General features: G+C 43.7%; 1 protein-coding gene across 2 annotated transcripts in view; it reads left to right on the top strand.

Moving 5' to 3' along the window:
- SCYL3 (SCY1 like pseudokinase 3) overlaps window positions 1–20,081 on the top strand; it is an 81,618-nt gene extending 61,537 nt beyond the window's left edge. The window contains exons 10-11 of one of the 2 annotated variants that reach the window (XM_073644082.1): window positions 15,632–16,254; window positions 18,943–20,081. In XM_073644082.1, coding sequence (XP_073500183.1) covers window positions 15,632–16,254; window positions 18,943–19,008 — 689 coding nt within the window. In that variant the 3' untranslated portion in view covers window positions 19,009–20,081. The remainder of the gene's footprint in view (window positions 1–15,631; window positions 16,255–18,942) is intronic. The other variant, XM_073644081.1, reaches the window with a different exon arrangement.
- The last annotated feature ends 1,388 nt before the right edge of the window (window positions 20,082–21,469 follow it).

Here is a 21,469-nt window from a genome sequence, read left to right as displayed (position 1 = left end):
TTTACAACTACAGCCCTCAATGAAGTCATTTAGTGGTAACAGCAGCACAGATGTTTCACAGAATTTTAGATCATTGGGAGGTGACAAATAAAAAAATAACATTTTTACCACTAAATTGTTCTAAGCCCAGATTTTTCACGTTAACAAGTAGTAAGAGGTGAAAATGGCGCCATAATTTTTTGAACAACTTCTTAAAAACCCCATATCGAACAGTACTGTGTGGCCACATGGAACAGTAATTTAAAACTTATGGACACTTACTGTGGTATAGGCACACTGTGGGGCTCAATGGGGACTGGGTCATTTGGGAGGGCATATTTTGCTAAATATTTTTTTGGGGGTAGGTGTACCTTTTTCCAAAGCCCTTGCTACCAGTAAGGTAGAAACCCCCTATATTTCCATTGACAGATGACTGACATTGGTTGAAGATTTAATTGGTGCTATTTTTGGGATTTCTTTAAGTCTAGGTTCCCATTCTGTGCTCTACAATGAGCACTTACATTGGGGTTTCCTTCTAAATCTCTAAAATTGCGTGTTTCGGACAGAATCCCTTAGACATCCATTCACTATAAAGAGGCAGCAGAATTACTCTGTTCTCTATTATCGGTTTCTGTCCCTTTAGAGGTTTGCAAATTTGACAATGACCCACAGTGACAAGAAGACCAGAAAGAATCATGCTATGTGGACGAGGTTTATCAAGTGAATGGCAGGAGGCAGAGTACGAGATATCAAGCAAACATGTAAAAAATTTAAGGAGGGCATATATAGAACCAAAGGGAACACGCAGTGGAGGAGGATACATCCTGTAGAGAATATAGATTGTAAAGTTTATAGTGGGTGTAACGATCTGAGGTGGTGGGTTGTAGGTAATCACCTAGGCAGGTTAACGATGCAACAATATTTTATTAATCACATCCATGGTAATGCAGCAATTCCAAGTAAATGGCCAAAATACAGTTCTCTCAGTCCTTAAATTCCCAATCTGGGTTCAGTAGTTCCACTTGCTTTGTATCAGGCCATACTCCCGGTCTCCCAACTTTTGGTTGGCCCACAGATTTTGTATCTCCAGCCAGTATAGTCTGTTGCCACAGTCCACGATCCTCCAGATGACGGATAAAACAATGGAAGCACAGATATCCAGTAGCAACAGTCCTAGAATAAAGTTTATATCCAACGACATATCCACAACTGTAGTACGTTTATCCAGCCCAGTTGATAACAACTGATCTTCAACACTCCATAAGCCATCCATCCATCAGCTCCACGTCCACAGCCATAGGTCCTATTCCTCCAGTGTCCTTTAATCAACTCCTCCACTAAAACATGTCTCTCCTCTACATCTCTGGGGTCAGCCCCCTCCCAGCACAGAAGTGATCACCCTCCCACTCAAGCATTCACTGTAAGCCAAAAACAATGAAGAATATTCTAGAAGCCTTCATCTGAGACTGCATGACGGCTCCACTGTGTCTCAATCCAAACTCGCCTAATGAGACCATTGGCTGTTGAAACAATGGACTCCTGAGATAAAGATGTCCTGAAATACAGATTAGTGGAATGCTGGACATTTTACAAGTGAATCTAGTGCACATACTGACAAGTTAGCCGAACTATATAAACATAAAAAGTAAATCACTAATAAAACCTATAAATTTAATTGACAAAAATGGTGGTCCGTTGCTGGAAAAGTATCATAGTCTTTAATAAGTGGGCAGCTCTTCACAGTGGGTATTAAAGGTAGAGTGTTGTGTATTTGGGGAATGATGCAAGATGATAGTCACCGGAAGGTGAATTTAAAGAAAGGGACATATACGTAATATGTAGTCTAATATTCTGTGATGTATTAATGTATAGAGAAAGAGTAGGTGCATCATAGAGTAAAGTGGTACATGATCTATATGACCATATATACAACTAGCTATTGAGCCCGTTCTACGCCTGGGTGGCGAGCATTTTTATTGGTATATGATCTCCTATGCTGGTATTTGTGCTGCCCCCCTCCTGGTATTTGTGTTACCCCCTTCCTGGTATTTGTGTTGCCCCCATCCTGGTATTTGTGTTGCCCCCATCCTGGTATTTGTGTTGCCCCCATCCTGGTATTTGTGTTGCCCCCATCCTGGTATTTGTGCTGCCCCCTGCTGGTATTTGTGCTGCCCCCCCGTCCTGGTATTTGTGCTGCCCCCCCGTCCTGGTATTTGTGCTGCCCCCCATCCTGGTATTTGTGTTGCCCCCGTCCTGGTATTTGTGTTGCCCCCGTCCTGGTATTTGTGTTGCCCCCGTCCTGGTATTTGTGTTGCCCCCGTCCTGGTATTTGTGTTGCCCCCGTCCTGGTATTTGTGTTGCCCCCGTCCTGGTACTTGTGTTGCCCCCGTCCTGGTACTTGTGTTGCCCCCGTCCTGGTACTTGTGTTGCCCCCGTCCTGGTACTTGTGTTGCCCCCGTCCTGGTACTTGTGTTGCCCCCGTCCTGGTACTTGTGTTGCCCCCGTCCTGGTATTTGTGTTGCCCCCGTCCTGGTATTTGTGTTGCCCCCGTCCTGCTATTTGTGTTGCCCCCGTCCTGCTATTTGTGTTGCCCCCGTCCTGCTATTTGTGTTGCCCCCGTCCTGCTATTTGTGTTGCCCCCGTCCTGCTATTTGTGTTGCCCCCGTCCTGCTATTTGTGTTGCCCCCGTCCTGCTATTTGTGTTGCCCCCGTCCTGCTATTTGTGTTGCCCCCGTCCTGCTATTTGTGTTGCCCCCGTCCTGCTATTTGTGTTGCCCCCATCCTGCTATTTGTGTTGCCCCCGTCCTGCTATTTGTGTTGCCCCCGTCCTGCTATTTGTTCTCCCCAATCCTGTTCCTCCATCCTGTTATGTGCTACCCTCATCCCTATTCCCTATCCTGGTATGCATGGCACCCCTCATCCCCCAATCCTGGTATGCATGGCACCCCTCATCCCCCAATCCTGGTATGCATGGCACCCCTCATCCCCCAATCCTGGTATGCATGGCACCCCTCATCCCCCAATCCTGGTAGGCATGGCACCCCTCATCCCCCAATCCTGGTAGGCATGGCACCCCTCATCCCCCAATCCTGGTAGGCATGGCACCCCTCATCCCCCAATCCTGGTAGGCATGGCACCCCTCATCCCCCAATCCTGGTAGGCATGGCACCCCTCATCCCCCAATCCTGGTAGGCATGGCACCCCTCATCCCCCAATCCTGGTAGGCATGGCACCCCTCATCCCCCAATCCTGGTAGGCATGGCACCCCTCATCCCCCAATCCTGGTAGGCATGGCACCCCTCATCCCCCAATCCTGGTAGGCATGGCACCCCTCATCCCCCAATCCTGGTAGGCATGGCACCCCTCATCCCCCAATCCTGGTAGGCATGGCACCCCTCATCCCCCAATCCTGGTAGGCATGGCACCCCTCATCCCCCAATCCTGGTAGGCATGGCACCCCTCATCCCCCAATCCTGGTAGGCATGGCACCCCTCATCCCCCAATCCTGGTAGGCATGGCACCCCTCATCCCCCAATCCTGGTAGGCATGGCACCCCATCCTGGTATGCATGGCACCTCATCCTGGTATATATGGTACCCCACATCCCTATTTTGGTATATATGGTACCCCACATCCCTATTTTGGTATATATGGTACCCCTCATCCCTATTTTGGTATATATGGTACCCCTCATCCTGGTATACATGGTACCCCTCATCCCAATTCTGGTATGTATGGCCTCCTCATACCCCAATCCTGACATGCATGGCACCCCATCCCTCAATCCTGGTATGCATGGCACCCCATCCCTCATCCTGGTATATATGGTACCCTACATCCCTATTTTGGTATATATGGTACACCACATCCCTATTTTGGTATATATGGTACCCCTCATCCCAATTCTGGTATGTATGGCCTCCTCATCCATCATCCTGGTATGCATGGCACCCCTCACCCCCCCAATCCTGGTATGCATGGCACCCCAAATCCCCAATCCTGGTATGCATGGCCCCCCTCATCCGCCAATCCTAGTATGCATGGCCCCCCTCATCCGCCAATCCTGGTATGCATGGTCCTCTCGCCCCCCAATCCTGGTATGTGTGGTACCCCTCATCCCAAAATCCTTTCACGCTGCGCACACATACAAAATAAAAAAACACTTAGGCTATGTGCCCACGATGCAGAAATGCTCAGGATTTTTTTCTGAGCGTTTCTGCATCTCCCTGGCAGAAAAAAACGCATGCGGATTGTACATGCGTTTTTCCTGCCAGGGAGATGTAGATGTGAAGCGTTCTTCACATGCATTTCCGCATGTGGGTTGACAAGCTCTTTCCAAGCAATTTTAGCATCACTTGGAAAGTGCTTGACAACTTGGTCACACTATATAAATCCATGCAAAAGGCATGACTTTATATACTGTGACCTAAAGAATGGTATAAAATAAAAAATAAATCTATACTTACCTTCTGATGGCCCCCGCAGTCTTGCTTCGATCCGTCCTGGCTGCCGGCAGCTCGCGGTGCACTGAAGGACCTGCCGTCACATGACTACGACGTCGGCGCAGGTCCTTCAGTCCACCGCGAGCTGCCGGCAAGCGAAGACAAGGAGAGCGGGGGTCATCAGAAGGTAAATATAATATTTATTTTTTATTTTATTCTTTTTTTCACAGGTTCTATGGTACCCGGGTCTGCAGGAGTCTCCTGTCCTCCAGACCCGGGTACCATCCGCACATTGAAACGCTTGGATTCCGCATGTACAGATTCAGTGATGCAGAATCCAAGCGTTCCAATGAAAGTCAATGGCGGCGAAAACGCAGTGCTTCCGCAAAATAATTGGTAGTGCTGCCTTTTTTTCTGCAGCATGTCCACAGCACATGCGGATTATTATTGGGGAACATGGCAGGCCTTCTACCATGCGTTTTTTAAGCGTTTCTGCAGCGTTTTTGCCGTTGCGGAAACACTTAAAAAACGCATCGTGGGCACACAGCCTAATACTCACCTTTCTTCCCTGTGCTCCAGCGGTGCAGTGTGGTGTCCTGTTCTGACGGGGGAGGAGTGTGGCACCGGAGTATGTGCGTGCCCATACCTCGCTGTCCTGTGCCATTTTGCTGAAGACACACTGCAAATGTGTCTTCATTAAAATGGCGCCGGATAGCGCTATGCGCATGCGCCGATCCGACGCCTCACTCTTGCCCCGGTCTCCAGCGAGAAGAGAGGCGCCCCGGCAACGCTCCTCCCGATCAGGTAAGTATGGCGCCGGAGATCGCGGTATATGTTCAGTGTCTACGCATACCGCGATCTCCGGCACCATACACTCCTCTTGCATGTAACGGCTATATGCGTTCTTCTGTCTGGAGCCAGACTGCGCGCAGCACATGCGCAGTCTATAGAGGCTTCAGAAAGAGGGACGCTTGGACAATTATATTATAGATATAGTGTATAATACACAGTACCCTTGTGGGTAAACCAAATTGCCTGGTTGTTTACGTGCCACAGTGCATCATGGAGTAAAGTGGTCCGTGATCTATATGACCGTATATACGACATGGTATATGATACATAATACAGAGTACCCTTGTGGGTAAACCGAATAGCCAGGTGGTGAACGCGCCATAGTATGTTCCCAATTGGAAGGAAATGGGGTGTAATAGTCCCTGACGAAAGGTTAGATTATTTACCTTCAGTAAGATGGTGGATGAGCGCTCCCTCACGCCTTCATCATGTGCGTCTCGAGATGTCTGCGGCGTGTGGGCTTTAAATAGCCCGTCGCAATCAGTGCCGTGCCGGGAATGCATGTAAGGCTACGTCCTTGGAAGTGGCGTCACCAGCAGGTGAGTGGCCGGATGTGTCTTGCCGGCTGTTGTCAGGGTGATGTGGGGAAGCCCATGCTTGGCTGTGGAGCGCAGGGTGGGTGCATATCAGGAAGGAGCCATGGAGACTGGGGAAGTTCTCGCATGCGCAATGTTCTAATAGTGCTGGCGCTGCCTGGATAATAGTCTATTGGAGGCTAAGTGATCCAAAGGGAGAGTATAGAATAAGGGTACAGGGATAGAAAGTAATGTACTGTGTCAATAGTGTATTGGATCAGGGGATTTAAAGAGAGAAAGTGGATAAAGGAAAAGGGTTAGTGAAAACAGTTTAAAGAGAAAGGAGGATGTTACTAGTAAAGGGGAAGTCTAAATAGAAGGGGACACAGAGGCAGGGTCTGGTGGAGTAAATTCATATACTGGTGGAATGGTGTAATAAAGGTTTATGTAAACCTATGTTGCAGGTAGAGGAGGCTGGTATGGGATGTAAACAGTGACAGTGAAGGATGGAGACGAAGGGTAGAGATTGGGGAAGACTCACCTGGAATACAAGATAGGATAGGGTGCATAGGAGACCAAATTAGCGTATCTGTAAGAGAAATTAATCAAGTCAGTAAATTTATTTTGCGGTTTAAACCTTTGGGGATAATGTTTGAAGAGTGTGTATCCAGAAGGATTCTCGTTGTTGGAGGAGTTTACTGTGATTCCCCCCATGCCTTGGTCTTGGTACCTGTTCAATGACCTGAAACCTAAGTTGAGATACTGTATGTCTCGCATTGGAAAAATGGTGGGGTAGCGGAAGCCAGGTTTTTCCGCATCGTATGGTAGATTTATGACTGGCAATTCTGTCTTTGACATGTTGTGTGGTCTCTCTTACGTTCAATAAGCCACATGGGCATTTAATTACATATACAACAAAATTGAAGTCACAGGTGTAGTAGCCTTTAATGGGATAGGAGTTCCCTGTACTTGGATGTGTTACTGTGTTGGATTTGATAACATTGGAGCAGGCTGCACAACTGAGGCAGAGAAATATGCCTCATTTTGGGGCGTTTAGGAATTGTTGGGTGGGTATACTTTGTGTACTGCCAATGTCAGCTCTGATTAGTTCATCCTTTATGTTGCGGGGTCTTCTGCTGCACATGATGGCTGGGGATTTGAAGGCTTCTATGGTTAGGTCGGTTCTGTTAAGGAGTGACCAATGTTTACGAATTAAAGTGTGAATTTTCAGCATCAGTGGGGGATATGTGGGGACAAATCGGATGCGTACTTCCTTGCTGGAATGGTTCTGACTAGGTTTTATCTGAATCACATTTTTCAGTGAGTGCTGGAAACTCCAACATAAGCACTCCATGTCAACCACAGCATTTATGATCTAAACCTTATTGCAGTTTTTTTTTTTTGAAGGCTGAATAAAAAATAAACGCAATTCTTGAACTGCTGTTGATTTATTCTAACGCTGTTTACTGTGATGTATAAGGGATAATATAGCCTTATCCTTTTGGGTCAGTATGTTTTCAGCAATACCAGATGTATATATTTGTTTTCTCCAATCCCCTCCACGACAGCACACCTGCAGGTAGCCTCCCCATCCTAATTGGGGACAGGAAAACAAGAGGTTAAATAGCCCCTCCCCGCTACAATCCCCAGTGTTTTCCTGTCCCTATGGGATGAAGAGGTTACCTGGGGTGCCTGCGGCCGGCAAGCAGGGTCCTATTAAGTTTACCTGCCGGGCTGCAGGGAGCGATCGTCTCCAGCTTTCCTTCCTTGGCAGCTCCCGTGTCTCCTTGAGAGCAGGACCCCCTCACTCGCCTGCGGGTAAAGCCGAGTAGGGGGCTGGGGGCCTCCTGTAGCTCCCCGGCCAGAGTCTCCTCTGTCCTCCATGGTGGCGTTCCGGCGCGCATGCAGGATGTGCCGAAAGTCAGGCTTTCGGCCTGCGGGACGTCACTTCCGGTACGTTCCACCGTGGAACGCATGGAGGCCGCGACGGGAAATTCAAATGGAGAAGCCACTATTTGCCCCGAAAATGAGGATCCTTCACCGGATAGGTGAAAATTTGGCGCTGGATCTCAGTCTCCCCTACAAAAGACCCAGATGAGAAGACTCCATTAAGGTAGGACAGACTATTCTGCTACTGTGGAGGGTGCTGTTCCAAAGCCTGCGTCTGCAGAGCCCAGCGCTAACCCGGCCCCAGTAAGTACTAGGTCCTAGGTTATTCCCCACTCTCTTTTGAGCAGGATCCTAAATATATTTTAAATCTCCCTCTTTTTATTTTTAATTTAGGGAGACAAGGATCCTGCACTGAGAGTGGGAGAAAGCACTACAGTTTGCAAATGTGCATCTGTAGAAAAAAAGCTTTCTTCAGGGCATAAGAAACCCCTATGCCGGAAATGCACTGACAACATTGTGAAGGAAGAACTGCCTTCCCTTATGGAAGAAGTCAGGGGAATGGTTCGGCAGGAAATACAATCTTACTAGCGTCCTTCTCACAGACCTTTTCACGAGCCAGAACTGAAGGTGCATCTCCCACCAAAAGGAGAAAATATACGGTTAGGGAGACCTCTGATTCAGAATTGGGGTCTATGGAGGAACCGGAAGAAGGGTTCCTAAGTGAAGATCAGGAAGATAGGAAATATTACTTTTCGTCCGAGAATATGGAGGAATTTTGTCGCATGTGAGAGACACGATGCAGGTGGAAGAGGAGAAGGAAACCCGTACAGTTCAGGATGAAATGTTTGGGGGTCTGAAATCCAAAATGAAGTTGGTGTTCCCTGTGCATGACAACATTCGGAGTCTTATTTTGGATGAATGGGAGTCACCTGAGGAAAGGCTTAGTATGGCAGGAGAAATGAAGGATAAATTCCCTCTAGATGAAAAGGCGGCTAAGCTTTGGATGGAAGTCCCGAAGGTTGATGTACAGGTGGCAAGGGTTGCGAAGAAAACAACCCTTCCCTTTGAAGACTTGTCACAGCTCAAAGATCCTATGGATATGAAGATGGACAGTCTGCTAAGGAAGGCATGGGAAACATCGGCGTCTTCACTGAAGGCTAATGTTGCTTCAACTTGTGTAGCTCGTTCCATGTTCCTCTGGCTCCAACAACTAGAGGAACATCTCGGGAAAGGTACTCCTAGAGAAGGCCTCCTAGCATCTCTTCCTTTGCTGCAGAAGGCCACTGGATTCCTAGCTGATGCCTCAGCGGAGTCGGTCAAGATTGCGGCAAGATCGGCAGCATTATCGAATTCTACGAGAAGAGCCCTGTGGTTGAAGATGTGGAGTGGGGACAACGCATCAAAATCTAAGCTTTGTTCCATTCCATTTAAAGGAGAGTATATGTTTGGGGCGGTCCTAGACGAGTTGTTGGGAGAAAGCATCGGACAAGAAGAAGTCTCTGCCAGAGCCAAAGAACCCAAGAAGTTTCAGAAAGAGACCATTTCTCCCCCCTCAACAACAATAGCAGCAAATATTTCAGTACAGAGGCAAGGGTAAAACTGGTCGCTGGAGTTACCCAAAAGGGGGAAGAGGAACGAATATCTTTCAAGGTTCTAGGCAGGACAGACAATGACGCCAAGAAGGTAGGAGGCTGAATTACAAGCTTCCTTCCTCAATGGCAGCTGATATCTTCAGACAGGAAGATACTGGACATGGTGACCGTAGGAGCAGAAATAGACTTTACCATCTACCCTCCAAGAGTGATAGAGGTAACATCTTTACCATCAACAAGATTGCACAGGCTCCTAATGTTTGGTCTTCAGAAGCTTCAAAACTCTGGAGTCATTTCACCAGTGCCTCGCATGGAACAAGGAGAGGGACACTATTCTTGGGTGTTTCTGCTAAGGAAGGTCTCAGGTTCTTACAGGATAATCCTCAATCTGAAACATCTCAACCAATATGTGAAATACAGAAGGTTCAAGATGGAGTCGATAAAGTCCACGATTCCGTTGATTGGGAAAGGATTTGTCATGGCAACAGTAGACCTGCAAGATGCTTACTACTACGTGCCAATTCATCCGGATTACAGAAAATTTCTCAGATTTGCTGTAACTCAGAACCGAGAGGTACTTCACTTTCAATTCAATGTACTCCCCTTCGGCATTTCGTCAGCACCCCGCCTATTTACAAAGATCATGGCAGAGGTAGTAGCTTATCTAAGGAAACGGAATATCTGCATCATCCCATATTTAGACGATTTTTTGGTGATGGCTCCCTCGGTTTCAAGTTTGGAAAGAGACCTTCAGATGACCCTCCCGATCCTGGAATCTTTGGGATGGTTGATAAACTACAAAAAGTCAGATCTGATTCCCTCCACCAGGAAGACCTTCTTGGGAATTCTCCTGGATTCTCAGCAACAAGCCTCTTTTTTGCCAAAAGAGAAGCAGATTCAGTTGAGGTCGAAAGTCTATGCACTAAAGAACCGCAGCGGAGTGTCATTAAGATTCGCCATGTAGGTCCTCGGGTCCATGACCTCATCTATTCAGGCTTTACCTTGGACTCAGGCAAATTCAAGGGTCCTTCAAAACTACATCCTTTCCTGTTGGGACAGATCTCCAAGTTCCCTCTCCCAACAGAATTCATCTGCCAGAGAAGGTGAAAGCATCTTTAAATTGGTGGCTCTATCTAGGAAATCTGGAGAAAGGTTCAGCTTGGATTCAACTTCCCTTGTTATCCGTCAAAACAGACGCAAGCAAAAGGGGATGGGGAGCAGTAGTCTCCCACGTGGCCTTCCAAGGGGTCTGGTCGCAAGAAATAACGGAGCTGTCCTCAAACATAAGAGAACTGAAAGCGGTGGAAGAAACCCTATGGGCAGCCAATTCTCTGCTTCAGGTGTCGCATGTCATAGTCTACTCGGACAATATGACTACTGTAGCCCACTTGAGACATCAGGGAAGTACAAGAAACAGGAGGTTACAGATGATCTCAGAAAGAATCTTCCACTGGGCAGAGCAGCATCTACTGTCCTTATTGGCTCTGCACCTGAGGGGCTCCGACAACTGTCATGCAGATCTTCTGAGCAGAAAAGACATTCATCCAGGGGAGTGGAGTCTGAACTCGAAGATATTTCAGATGATTGTTCAAAAGTGGGGATACCCAGATGTGGACCTATTTGCGAACCAGAATAACGCAAAAGTAAGAGCCTTTTTCTCTTTGGACCCCGAGGATTCAGCAACAGGGATAGATGCATTCGCTCACCCTTGGAAAGTCGGGCTCGCTTATGCTTTTCCCCCGATTCCGTTAATACCAAGAACTTTACAAAAAATCAGGTCGGAAGGGGTCAAGACTATCCTAATAGCTCCAATGTGGCCAAAAAGAGCATGGTTCAGAACATTAAGCAGTCTAAGAATGGAGGATCCATTGATGCTTCCTCAAATCCACTATCTACTGCATCAGGGCCCGATTTTCCATCCGGCCCCTCAGAATTTGTCTCTAGCAACTTGGCTTCTGAGACCGCCCTCTTAAAAACCAGAGGTTTCTCAGTACAGGTGATCCATACACTGCAGAAAATCAGAAAACCGGTCACGAATTCCATCTATGGAAAAATCGGGAAAGCTTTCAAGCTGTGTTATGAGCCTCGTCCATTAGATCCTTTTCGGCCTGACGTGGCCAGAATATTGATTTCCTACAGGACGGTCTGTCTAAAGGATTAAGACCCAGCACACTGAAGGTCCAAGTCTCGGCTTTAAGTTCCTATTTTGATGCTGATTTGGCCTAAAACAGATGGATTAAGAGGTTCATGATAGCGGCTTCTCGGATTAATCCAACAAGAGCTAAAATAGTTCCACCTTGGGATCTCAACGTAGTTCTTAGAGGCCTAACTATGCATCCTTTCTAGCCAATAGCGGAGGCACACATAGACAAATTGTCTTGGAAAGCGGCATTGCTGATAGCTCTGACTATAGCCAGAAGAGTGAGTGAAATCCAAGCCCTGTCTATCAGAGAGCCTTATTGTCGTATTTTGGAGGACAGTATCATCCTCCAGTTGGATCCTTCTTTTCTACCCAAAGTGTCGTCTAATTTTCATATGTCTCAGCCCATAATTCTTCCGTCATTCTGTCAAAATCCATCAAATAGCAAGGAAGAAGTATTCCACATGTTGGATGTAAGAAGGACTGTAATCCGCTATTTGAGGGAGACTGAAACCTGGAGGAAGGATCAGAACCTATTTGTCCAATATGGAGGCCCAAATACAGGAAAGAAAATTGCAAAAAATATGCTAGCAAATTGGATTAAGAAAGCAATTTGTGAAGCATACATAGTTCAAGATTTGCCTCCTCCGGAATCCTTGAAAGCTCATTCTACTAGAGCTATGTCGGTCTCCTGGGCGGAAATAGCTAGTGCATCCATCGAGCAGGTTTGCTGGGCAGCTACATGGTCGTCTGTCCATACCTTTGCTAAACATTATAGACTAGATGTAATATCTAATAGAGACTTAACATTTGGAAGGAAAGTCCTTCAGGCTGTTGTCCCTCCCTAAAATTCATTCTTTGGTATTACTCCAGATGTGCTGTCGTGGAGGGGATTGGAGAAAATAGAATTAGACTTACCGGTAATTCGGTTTCTAAGACCCTCCACGACAGCTTGGGTAATTCCCGCCCTTTCCTTATTTGATTGGAAAAATCCTTAGTCTTAATAAATATTTAGAGCATTCATACTGTGTGGTCCTTTGAAAACACTGGGGAGGGGAGGGGCTATTTAACCTCTTGTTTTCCTGTCCCTAATTAGGATGGGGAGGCTACCTCCAGGTGTGCTGTCGTGGAGAGTCTTAGAAACTGAATTACCGGCAAGTCTAATTCTAATTTTTGCTACTTTTACCTTTCACACACTAAAAGACCTTTCTTGTGTCAGCACATATTGAGAGCTACAACTTTTTTCTAGTTTGCTGCTGATAGTCATGTGAGCGTTTTTGTTTTTTTTGCGTTGGTCTTAGACACTTTGAGTCATTGGGATGAGTTGGTCCTTATGACAGTTCTATAGATCGGGTCATTCCAGATGCGATGATACCAAATATATGTACTTTATTATTTTTTACTCACTGTGTATTTATTGGTGAAACATTTTAGTAGTGTTTTGTGTATCCTTGAATATTTTATTTTTTACTTGGTCTCTCTGAGACTTGAAACTTTAAAGTCTGCAGGCTGATCTAATACCTTGCAATACTTGATGTATTGCGGTATATTAAACCTGTCAGTGTTGCACTGACATGAGGGCTATTAAACCCTGCTTATGGTAAAACCTAACAGCCAACCGTACCTAGCATGGGTGTGCCCATTTCACAGTTGATACGGGCACAATGTAGGCGATGGGGTCAGATACCGACCAGAGTCTTCTCGGCGTTGCCAACTTGACTTTTTACTTTTTTCTGGACATCTTATCAAAAAATCATGGACAGACAATATTTTGGAGACATTGTAAAATAATAATAAAGCATTGTAATTATAACGGATACATGTCTACAGCCCATAATTCTGATACACAGACATTAGCTGCCTTTACTGTAAGCTATAAAATAAGTCAAAATAATTTGTTCAAGTTTCTTCATTTTCAAAAATAAATCACGTACACCTTTTTTAATTTTTTTTTTTTTTAAATTATACAGACAGGGCCAAAGAAAGTGCCCTATTTTTATGGATTGTCCAGGAATTTCTGGACGGTTAGCAACTCTGAGTCTTCTATGGCCTGGGGCTGCCGTATTTGCTTTGGGTGTCATGCTTTGAGATTTACACGCTAGCAAATAAAAATGACAGACCTATAAAAAAAAAATTACACCATTTTTAATTTTATACACTTTTTCATTCACTTTTTCACAAAGTCAAATTATTAAAAGAATAAAATACATTTATAAAACATTCCCTTTAATCTCCAAGAGCACACCTTTAGGAAAGGAAATAGACACTGCAAAGGTTTACAGCTTACAGGAGATGTCTTGCACCCACCTATTTATTCTTTATCATTATATACTGACTGAGCGATAAGAGGAGCTCTGCTACTCCATACCGGGTAAAGACAAGCCTCCTGTTATGCATAGTAAAAAAAAAAACTAAAGAAATGAACTGGGATATAGATTGGTGTGCGTGCAGCATGTCAGTGCATGTTAAAGTTGCCCACTAAACAGAAAAAAAAACAAAGAAACATAATACGCAAATACTCCGCAGTAAGTAAACAGCAGTAGTGCATGAAAATAACAGTGTATTTAGTTAACATCATAATTTTTATCAAAAGAATGCAAAAGTCATCCCACCACATCATGGTGACCCTATTCGGGACAGTAGTGGGATGGATTTTGCATTCTTTTGATCAAAATTAGGTTAGCTAAGTACCCTGTTGTTTTCATGCACTACTGCTGTTTCTTTACAGCGGGGTATTGGCTTATTATGTTTCTGTCTTTGTTTTTTTTCTGTTGTATATAATCGAAGCAAGAGTCTGTGCAGACAAGATGGCATAAAAAGCTCTTGTAAATGTATGCCCAGCAAGCTGCATGGTGGTTTGGAAACTGATATATTAATATAGGGAAAAATTGCCAATAAATTACGTCTAAATCTTAATCTTCCTAAATCCATGTTTCATGAATTCTCATCATATAATTTTTCCTTTTATCATGGGTTTTTATTTAGATGTGATATTGCTTTGCAATTACATAAACTATTCTGTGTCTGATTATTGGTAACAGTAGAATATGTGTGCATATAAGTATAACTGGACCCGGGGGTGGGCAAATAACATTCAAAAGGGGCCACATGAGAGATCATGACTATTGTGGAGGGCCGAACCAATAGGTGGAAATTTAATTCTGCTCAATATTGAGATTAACCTATTAATATGAAATAGTAATTCTAATTAATTGTGTTACTTCAATATTGAGCAGAATTAAGTATGCTGACACACCCCCTTTATATAGCACATGAACCCCCATACAGCACCCCCCCCCCTAAATACATTGAGCTCTCGCACACATTCACACACACACAAAAAAGACAGCTCACTGGTCATTCACTGACCTGCCTCCTATTTTACATAATGCATCTAGTAGTGCGGGGCCAGGTAAAATAGGAGGCAGGTCAGTGAACGATCAGTGAGCTGTCATAAGAGCATACAGATGAATATGTAAGCAGAGCACCAGATAGAGCGCTCCCCACAGGCTGCCCGGAGCATGAGCATATAGTTATCTCCAAACTGAAAGTAAAGATTACATAAGAACCACAGCATGGATTTCATCAACTAAGGTATCATTTTTATCAGTGTAATGTCACCCACCTGAGCACAATCCTGCTGACAGATGTGCTTTAAGTAGAGGTAGCTGTAATAACAAATGCTATTTGTGGGAGAAAACCCACAAGATTAACAAATGTAACTTCATCCATTCTAAAGTTCAACTAAACGATGGCAAATATTGTAATTGACATGTTCTTAAAAGTTCATTAGTTTTCCACACTAATCTAACACTACTTTCTTACTTCTGTTTGGTCATTCCGGTTGTCTCATTTTGAGAAACAGACTAATGTCCAAAATGGGTCTTTTGCATACCTTATAAAAATGGAGGGGAGGTTCTCCATTGATTATTATGGGGTCCATTTGAGTTTGTGTCCATTTTTCAGTATAAAAAAAGACTGCATGATGCAATTTTTCATTTCTAAAAATGGGCACATAACATAACCAAAATGAACTTCATAATAATCGAGTCCTTCTGTTTTGTTTGCATCATACAACACATCTGTAATAATCATGAATTCCGTTTGTCTGTTCCTACAAATGCAATGACTAAATGGAAGTGTGAAGGCAGCTTAATGTGAATAGTTTTTTTTTGTTTAATATGGCATGCATGTTTTTAAAAAATGTTGTTGGTCTTCCAGTGAATGAGGTTCCAGGAGTCCAGCTGACTGTTTCCCCTAAAGTCGAACCGGCACAGCAGTCACCCGAAGATTGGCCAGACTGGAGTGAGTCAGACGCTTTCACAAGTGACAGTTTTGTCCATGTGCCGCAAAAGACAGAAGTGGTGTGTGATCACTCAGATGCTGAACATTGGGATGACTTCAGCCTGTCCAACGATTGCCTTAAAACTGAAGCTGCAAACATCTCAAGTGAAACAAATGGAATCTTAGATGTCAAAAGACTTTCCAGTTTAAACTCTGTTTCTAGTTTGGATCACATTGCAGCCAGCAGTAATTCCCATACGGACAAGCTATCACCATCAGTGTTACCATTGACAAAACCTACACAAGATAAAGTCTCAGACAAGAAATTAGAATCCTGGAATAGTTTGGGGGATGAATTCACAATAAAGGTCAAGAGCAAAAGCAGAGATCCAGAGTTGGATTGGTTCGCTGACATGGCTCCAGAAATAAAAATTTCAACTGCTTTTATTTCTCTTGGATCCCTTGAAGAGAGTGTAACTAGCGCAGAGCTCAATATGGATCCAGCTGGCAAACAGTCAACTACATTTTCAGCAAAATTTGCTGCTGCTGAGATTGAAGAGGTAAAATAAAGTACAAGATGTAGAACAAAATAATTGTATGCACTTTATAGCTCTAATCTAATGTCAGAGATATCAGTCATCTACACATACTATCCTAGCGCGCCAATTGTGTGGGCTGAGGAAATGCACTTCTTGGTTCAATGACAATGCATAATTCTTGTCAACCAGTCAGCATCTTGAGATGTAGTCTGTGACTTCCAAGTTCTCAGTGGTCCTGTGTCTATCACATTATCCTGGATAGTTGCTGACTGGCACTGCGAGATCACATGACTCTAGAGTCAGGAAATCTTTTCCCATCCATCCATCCCAGTCTTTTTATAGATGGATAAAAATTGGGAAATATAAGGTAAGAAAAATTAACAGCCTTCCGGTAAGTAAAGAAAAGTACAAATAAAATCTTATTCTATAAAACAAATTACTAACTTGTACAAACAAAAAATGGTCTCAATATTTAGAACAAATCCTACACAAATGTCCTCATACCAGAGGGGTACATAGAAATCATGGTGCGCAGAACTTCTGATTGCCCCCCTCCCCTCAAAACAATAAATAAATAATTTGCTTGGCGGGGTCACAGAAGAGCAGATCTCACAACTTTCCAGCCTTTGCATAGTAATTTTTCTCCTGCTGAAATCCCAGATTCCTCTTTCATTGCCCCCATAAAGTATATTGCAAACAAAAGGCCTCCAAACAGTATAATGGCCCGCACTAGCCCTCCAAACAGTATAATAGGCCCCACACAGTATGATAGACCCCACACAAACATTTACACTGTATAATTGATTACATACAGTATAATGGACCCTCACACATTATAATGGCCCCACATAGCCTTCCTTATAGTATAGTGCACTCCCCATAACCCTCAATACAATTCCGCTGCAGAAACGCTTAAAAACGCTTGGTAGAAGGTCTGCCATGTTCCCCAATGATAATCCGCATGTGCTACGCACATGCTGCGGAAATTTCTGCTGCGGATTATCATTGCAGAAAAATCCACAGCACTACCAATTATTTTGTGGAATCACGGCGTTTTCGCCGCCATTGACTTGCATTGGACCTCATGACATTTTCATCACTGCATCTGAAGATGCGGATTCCATGTGTTTCAATGTGCGGATGGTACCCGGGTCTGGAGAAGAGTAGACTCTCCTCCGGACCCGGGTACCATAGTACCTGTAAAAAAAAAAAAAAAAGAATAAAATAAAAAATATACATTATACTTACCTTCTGATGGCCCCCGCTGTCCTTAGCGATGCCTCTTGGCTTGCCGACAGCTCACGTTGGACTAAAAGGACCTTCTATGACGTCATTTAGTCATGTGACCGGTCACGCGACCGCTGATGTCAGGTCCTTTAGTGTACCGCGAGCTGCCTGCAAGCCAAGATGCATCGGATAAAGACACCGGGGGCCATCAGAAGGTAAGTATAATGTATATTTTTTATTTTATTCTTTTTTTTTTTTACAGGTACTATGGTACCCGGGTCCAGAGGAGAGTCTCCTCTTCTCCAAACCCGGGTACCATTCTTTTACGGTTACATTATATATAAATCCATGCCGGTTGCATGGATTTATATAGTGTGACCAAGTTGTCAAGCACTTTCCAAGTGATGCTAAAATTGTTTGGAAAGCGCTTGATAACCCGCATGCGGAAATGCATGTGAATAACGCTTCACCTCCGCATGTCGCATGTCCCTGGAAGGAAAAACACATGTACAATCTGCATGTACAATCCGCATGCGTTTTCTCTGCCAGGGAGATGCAGAAACGCTCAGGAAAAATCCGGAGCATTTCTGCATCGTGGGCACATAGCCTTACACTTCTGTTTTGTTAAGCTGCCTATAGCTTTCTAAAATAAGTCTGAAGTTCCTGGCCTTACACCATTGCCCTGCAGTAAAGGCTAAAAGTCTGGTTTATTTGTTAAGTTGAATATTAATTTATAATGCATTGTGGAGATCAAATGATGCGTTTAAAAGAACACCATCATCAGAAAATTACCTATTGAGTAAGTCAGATCTGTTTGGTTTTGTTTTTTGCATATTACAATCTGTATTTTTAAAAATAAAAAGTAGAAATATTGCCATTTTCAAATTGGGACTTTTTTGGACTCCCACTTCCTTTTGTTTCTATTTTAGTAAAGAACACTTGTGTATAGCTGCCACAGTGGTCAGACCCTGACCCTTTCTTTTGTGTTTGAAGGTATCTGATGAGTATGTGCAGAATGGGAATGGGAGCGGGATCAGCTATGACATCAGCTTTTCTGATTACTGGATCCAGTGTTATCAGCGGTGTATTGAGGTGTTTACCCGCCATTGTAATCCTTGCTTTACTGAGGACTTGAAGTAAGAGTCTAAAAAAAGCCCAGTGGAGAGTGTGACCATTGTAAGAATACTTTTTTTTTTAATAAAGATTGCAAAAAAAGAAAAAAATTGTAAACATTTTTTTAAAAATACTGCTAACCCAAAAACCTGATTACAATAGGTCATTTTCTGATGATAGGTTCTGTTTGAATGCTTAAAATATTGCCTAAAGGTAGAGTGCTGCCCCCTTTTGTCACTCGGAACATTGAGCAGACGAGAAACTCCACTGATTTCTGACTAGAAAGGTGAATTTACTCCACTGTCATTAGGCTTTTCTTCTTTTTTTTTCAGCTTGCCATAACTGATATACATTATTTTTCTTTTGCAGACGGAGGCTGAAGGCTGGGGTGAAGAAAATGAGTTGGGTTGGGAGGAAGATGCTAACAGCTGGTGATAGCTTAGAGGATCACCCTTTACTATTTATTATAGAAAGAGAACAATGTGTGTTGACCATACGTTGAACTATCACTCAAGAGGCTATTTGTTGGCCAGTGGCATTAATTCTAGTGAACTGTTTGGTGTTAATTATCCACTGCTAAACCAAGAGAAATAATCTGAACTTATGCTACAGATATTCTAGAATGGATGTTTTAAACAATGGAATATATAATTTTATTGAAAATCTATGTTTTTTTTCCTCATAAATCTTATGCTGCTTGTTGTGCAAACAAATGCCTGCCTAATTTTGTTTTTCATCAACAATGTGCAGTTTTGCATACATTTTAAAAGCCATAGTTTCCTATGCTATTAACATTTTTATGTAATACTTCAAGGTAGCGTAATCAAAATGATTAATGACTGTTATGAAGCACTGTACCTCCCACTGAATGGTAAGATAAGTTGTATTTATTATGGTGGATTTCTGAACAAGACATGCAGAAGTAGTTGTGTCATCGGGCGTGATGGGCCGAAGTTTAAGCAGCATTTTTGATACTGAACTTCAGGAACTGAATCTGTCACACACAATGTTGCCGTCCTATGTATCTGAGAATAAGTAAATGGAAAGTGACGAAAAAAAGTGTTTTCACTTTCCTATTGCATTCCTAAATTCACAGTATCCTGTGGAAAGATGGACCAAGGAGTTAAAAGCCTTTTTATCTTGTACGTGACTTAGCACATCTCATGGTCCACTCCTGTTTCGGAGGCATGCTTCTTGCGTTTTTGAGAACAGCCATGAGCAGTTTTTGCTTTTCCGTTTATAACCTAGCGTTCTATTGCTCTAAGTTTTGCTCTTTGAACACCAAATATTTTAATAATGCACCATATATGCAAGAGAATGAACTTTTACAGCATTCAATTATTTTTTACCCATAACTTGAGTTGCTCATTTATCCTGGCATTGAAACATTAATTTTCGCATAGATTTAAAATTGTTCCTAATTACATTGCTTCAAACTTCTGCTAAAAGAAAAATAATCCTACTTTGGTGGTATAGTAAATAAAAAAAAAATGTACAGTTTTAAGTGTGCATGAATGACGTCTGATGACACGACACTTAAAGGGTTTGTCCCAAGATATAAATGTTGGGCAATTACTTTAGAAATGAAAATTTAGCAATATTTGCAAATACCTTGCTTTTTAAAAAATAAAGCAGTAACAGTCTCTCACCTCCAATAGAATGTCATACACAGCACTTCTGTTCCGCTGTCCTCCCTGGATATGATTTGTTAGTTGATTAGTTCTAACTTTAACTGGTCAAGTATGCGTACTTCTTGGCCTATGTATTCCTTCTCCCCTGTAGACCCCTCGTCACTGTTTAGCCAGCGCATGCACAGAAACGCTTACTCTGGGTACCTGTATGTTGCCCTGATACTCTTTCCCATGAGCAATGAGTCAACACCTGGACATTTTGTGTCCGGTCTCACTTGTGTGTCTGTAAATGCCCACAGTATGTACTGCTCAGCTGGCTAGTGCTGAAAGCAATGTGACGAGCCCTATCTGTGAAAGCGAGCAGAAAACTCAACTCAAGAGAATAGATCATCAGCACTGCATACTAGCTCATATAAAGAGAAAAAGCACTACATAGGCACGAGCACACCTCCTATAATGATAATTTCAAATTTTATTGAACATTGACAAACAATCATAAAATCATTTAAAAAAAACAGATTGAAATGTCCCCCGCCAGACAAATATCATAAATAACCATATATTATTTAAAAAAAAAAAATAAAATTCAGTGTCTCACACACCACCTCCTCATCTCGCCCCTACTCTTCTCCATCTACACCCTAGGCCTGGGACAGCTCATAGAGTGTCATGACTTTCAGTATCACCTCTATGCTGATGACACACATCTACCTCTCCGGACCCAATATCTCCTCCCTACTAACCAAAATCCCACAATGTCTGTCCGCTATTTCATCCTTCTTCTCTGCTAGATTTCTAAAACTTAACATGGACAAAGCAGAGTTCATCATCTTTCCGCCATCTCATTCACCCCAACCCCCCCACCCCCCAACTGATCTATCAACGTCAATGGCTGTCCACTCGCCCTAGTCCTTCAAGCTCGCTACCTTGGGGTAACCCTGGACTCTGAACTCTCCTTCAAGCCACATATCTAAGCCCTCTCCGCTTCCTGCCAACTCCAACTTAAAAATATCTCCCGGATCCGCACACTCCTGAACCATGAATCTGCAAAAACACTAGTGCACGCCCTCATCATCTCCCGTCTTGACTACTGCAACCTGCTGCTCTGTGGCCTCCCTTTCAACACTCTTGTACCCCTCCAATCCATCCTAAACTCTGTTTGACTAATCCACCTGTTCCCCCGCTATTCTGCGGCCTCTCCTCTCCGTCAATCTCTTCGCTGGCTCCCCATTGCTCAGAGACTCCAGTTCAAAACCCTAACCGTG

Source organism: Phyllobates terribilis, unplaced genomic scaffold (assembly GCF_046119375.1).
Source record: "Phyllobates terribilis strain yellow unplaced genomic scaffold, ASM4611937v1 Scaffold_8__6_contigs__length_399053987, whole genome shotgun sequence".
In the NCBI taxonomy this organism is placed as follows: Eukaryota; Metazoa; Chordata; class Amphibia; order Anura; family Dendrobatidae; genus Phyllobates; species Phyllobates terribilis.
Note: the sequence above shows the minus strand (reverse complement) of the source record. Positions and strands in the feature narration are given on the sequence as shown.